The sequence below is a fragment of the Alexandromys fortis genome, unplaced genomic scaffold, assembly GCF_014885135.2.
Source record: "Alexandromys fortis isolate MF-2015 unplaced genomic scaffold, M_Fortis_MF-2015_v1.1 scaffold_29, whole genome shotgun sequence".
NCBI classification, from domain to species: Eukaryota; Metazoa; Chordata; class Mammalia; order Rodentia; family Cricetidae; genus Alexandromys; species Alexandromys fortis.
Window position 1 is genome coordinate 1,232,974 of NW_026067891.1, and position 3,791 is coordinate 1,236,764.

General features: G+C 47.0%; 1 protein-coding gene across 1 annotated transcript; it reads left to right on the forward strand.

Annotated features, from left to right (window-relative positions):
• Positions 1 to 1,008: 1,008 nt before the first annotated feature.
• Positions 1,009 to 1,432, forward strand: LOC126498420 (60S ribosomal protein L31-like). Its single transcript, XM_050137083.1, has one exon. The coding sequence runs from the start codon at positions 1,018 to 1,020 to the stop codon at positions 1,393 to 1,395; it is 378 nt and encodes a 125-aa protein (XP_049993040.1). The 5' UTR covers positions 1,009 to 1,017; the 3' UTR covers positions 1,396 to 1,432.
• The last annotated feature ends 2,359 nt before the right edge of the window (positions 1,433 to 3,791 follow it).

Consider the following 3,791-nt stretch of genomic DNA (forward strand, 5'->3'; position numbering starts at 1 on the left):
GGAGATAGAGACACTGAGAGACAGAGACCCAGGAACAGAAAGATACAAAGAAAGAGACACAGATGTAGACAACAGAACATACAGAAAGACAGAGCTGGATAGACAAGAAGAGAGTGGAGAGAAAAAGAGACACAGAGAGAGGGAGACAGAAAGGGCAGAGGCAGAGACAGATCAGCGAGGCAGGCAGGCGGCTGGTTTGAGGCAGAATTTCTCAGCCTGTCACTGTTGTCACTTTGGCCCAGACAGTAGTCTGATGTGAGAATCATCGCCTCCCTTGCCCTACCCACTAGGTGCCAGCCGCATCTCTGACTATAACAATTCAAGTGCCCTTGAATTGTCCCAGAGGGACCCAGCTGAGTGGCAGAACCTAGGCGAAGGGCTTCTAGAAGCGTATGTAACTCTATTGGTTCTCTTGCAACTTTAAGACTGAACCAAATAAAACGCTAAGAAAAGGAACCACTCTACCCCACAGGAAGTGGTTCTGAGTAATGCGTGTGGTTGGCAGAGGGGGATCCTCCCCCGGTGAGTTTAGCATGCCTGTGGCTACCTAAGAGTACTGTGAGGCATGCCGAGTTGCAGCCATGTATGTTAGTCTTGGGCTAGTTGGCAACATCTGTGCCTACACCTGGACTCAATTAATGGACCATGGCATAGAATATGTCACCAGCTGACATGCCAACACCAAGAGTCAGCCAGGATGGGGAAGAAACCAGAAAGCCAGCCCTGAAGAACAGTGTTGGGAAGGTATCCTTAGTCCAAGCAGAGAGGTGGCAAGGTAGTTCAGTGAGTGGCTTGGGACCATTGCGTGACCTCGAGGGTTAGGAAGCTCGCCTGGGAAACTGGGTGCTCTTTAAACACCAGATCCAACTGGATGGTGTTTCAGCACATCTTCAGCATGGGAGAGCAAACCTGAGAGAGGAGCCAGCCTGTGTCTGGAAAAATCATTCAGGCAGAGGGAAGAGCCAATGGGAAGTGTCAAAACAGGACCTTGCGCCTTTCCAGCTTGGGCCCAGCAGAATGGCTCCCGCAAAGAAGGGTGGAGAGAAGAAGAAGGGCCGTTCTGCCATCAACGAGGTGGTGACCCGAGAATACACCATCAACATTCACAAGCGCATCCATGGCGTGGGCTTTAAGAAGCGTGCTCCTAGGGCACTCAAAGAAAGCCGGAAATTTGTCATGAAGGAGATGGGGACTCCAGATGTGTGGATTGATACCAGGCTCAATAAAGCCGTCTGGGCCAAAGGAATAAGTAATGTTCCATATCGTATCCAGGTACGTTTGTCCAGAAAACGTAATGAGGATGAGGACTCACCAAACAAACTCTACACATTGATAACTTACGTGCCTGTTACCACATTCAAAAATCTACAGACAGTCAATGTGGATGAGAACTAACCTACTGAATCTCAAATAAAGTTGGAGAACAGCCTTCAAAAAAAAAAAAACAAAACAGGACCTTGCCAGCACTGTCAGGGGGTGAGGTGAGGGTGAGGGTGAGGGTGGGGGCAGGGGGGCAGTGTGGCCTAAGAGGAGGGTCCACAGCAGCACGTAAATCAGGGATGTGACGGGGCAAGTGTGTTCTACCAGAAGCCACACGGGACTCACCTCATCCCAATGGTGACTGAGACACAGTGGTCCCAAGGTATACCACTGCAGTACAGAGAGGCACTGAGAGTCAAACCAGGAATGTGGTCTTACAGTGTGGTAGCTCTGAGCAAGGCTGACTTGGAGAAGATATTGTTGATTTGTAACAAGAGCCTTTGGGGTCCAGCTCCAACGCTCTCTCAGGGATCAGAAAGGAAGCAACAGCCAGCAAAGGTCTCGGTGTCTGAGGGCGAGGGAGTCTTTCACTACATGTTTCTCCAAATCAATCTCTTTGTTGTTCTGTCTCAGTCTAATTCTCCTGTACTGCTTCTAATTCCTCCTAGCTTCTTCTTTTGGCTTCTTCTTCTCTAGCCTAAAACCTTTTCTCCTTACAGGAGCCTTAAGGCAATAAACAAATTACAAGAGTTATCTCTCATTGGTCAAAAGCACATTCCTCGGGTAAGCGACGTGGAGTTTAGTCATTGCCATGGCAACACAAGGGTCCAAGGTTACAGGAGTAAGGCTGTGACCTGAGGGCGGGGGTACAGTGTCCAGTGAGATACACTTTGAGATATAGATCTTTAATTAACAGATTGGCAAGCCAGGAATCGGCATGTTTTTCTTAGGGTGCTGTGTTGTAGCAGCCTTGGTTGGACATCTGTGGCTCTGACCTTGTGCATAGTCATAAAGTTCCAAACTTATGACCTATTTACAAAAGCCTTTGGTCTAGTTTGAATTTGTTTTGAAGCAAAAGTAAGCTAATTGTGTGCAATTAGTCTGAGCAAAAGAACAAGGCCGACTTTAAGTGTCTAGAGTCGTCATGGGGCAAATTGATCTAGTTATGAAGCATGTCCCAGTACATATTCTATATATCAAAACTATACAACTAAACGAAAAGTCATCTTCCTGACTACCCATAGATATATGCTCCCATAGGACTGAGATGTGACCATGAGACTACATATACATATCACATGAGACCACACACTACAATGCAGGTATTAGGGAGACACCAAGCTGCTTTAGCAAGAGTGAGCACCAGTTTCAAGAGTCGATGGTCCTGCAGGCCTTTCCTGGACAGGATTAGCCTCCATCAGAGTTGTCCCTCTGGTGGGTTGGCATCTGAATTAGCAATTGTCATATGCTGTATATTTCCACAGTCTCTGACAGATTTGGGTAATATTTGAAAGTCAAGTGTGCTGGCTAGTCTTAAATCAACTTGACACAAGCTAAAGTCATTTGAATGGAGGAAACCTCAACTTTCAACTGAGAAAATACCTTCATAAGAGCTGGCTGTAAGGCATTTTCTTTTCTTCTCTTTTTGTTTGTTCGGGTTTTTTTTTTTTGAGAGGGTTTCTCTGTGTAACAGTCCTAGCTGTCCCAGAACTAGCTCATGTAGACCAGGCTGTCCTCGAACCCACAGAGATCAGCCTGCCTCTGCCTCCCAAGTACTGGGATTAAAAGCATGTGCCACCACTGCCTGGCTGTAGGGCATTTTTCTTAACAAGTGATTGACGGAGGGCCCAGCCCAGTGTGGGTGGTACCATCCTTTGGTTGGTTGTCCTGAGTTCTATAAGAAAGCAGGCTGAGCAAACCACAGGGAACAAGCCAGTAAGCAGCACCTCCATGGCCTCTGCCCAACTCCTGACTCTAGGTTCCTGCCCTGTTTGAGTTCCTGTCTTGATTCCCTTTGATGAAGAGGAGTGATGTGGAAGTGTAAGCCAGATAAACCCTTTACTCCTGAACTTGCTTTTTGTTCATGGTGTTTTCTCACAGCAATAGAAACCCTAACTAAGACACCAAGTCAGTTAGACCCCCCTAATAGATTATATTTGAGTGTGAGGGACAGACATATCAAGGGTCCCTCTGAGCCTCATAGCTAGAGATGCCAGCTGTTTTCAGAGAGGAAACCAAGGTCAAGATAGTAAAGTAGTCTGTCCATGGTCACACAACACTTGTTGATTTGAATCCAGGACTCTGGCTTTGAAATCTCCTAGTTCCTTGCTGGCTCTCCAGTCTGCATTTCATTTTATGTCTTTGTTTTGTTTCATTTGTGACAGGATCGTGCTACATAGGCTAGTCTAGGACTCAGAAATCCATCCTCCTGCCTCAGTCACCCAACTTCACTGAACTTTGAAAGAACTGTTTGCAGGGAGTGACCAGAAGAATCACAGTCAGTCTCCTGACCTGGTGCTTGTTTCTGGGTT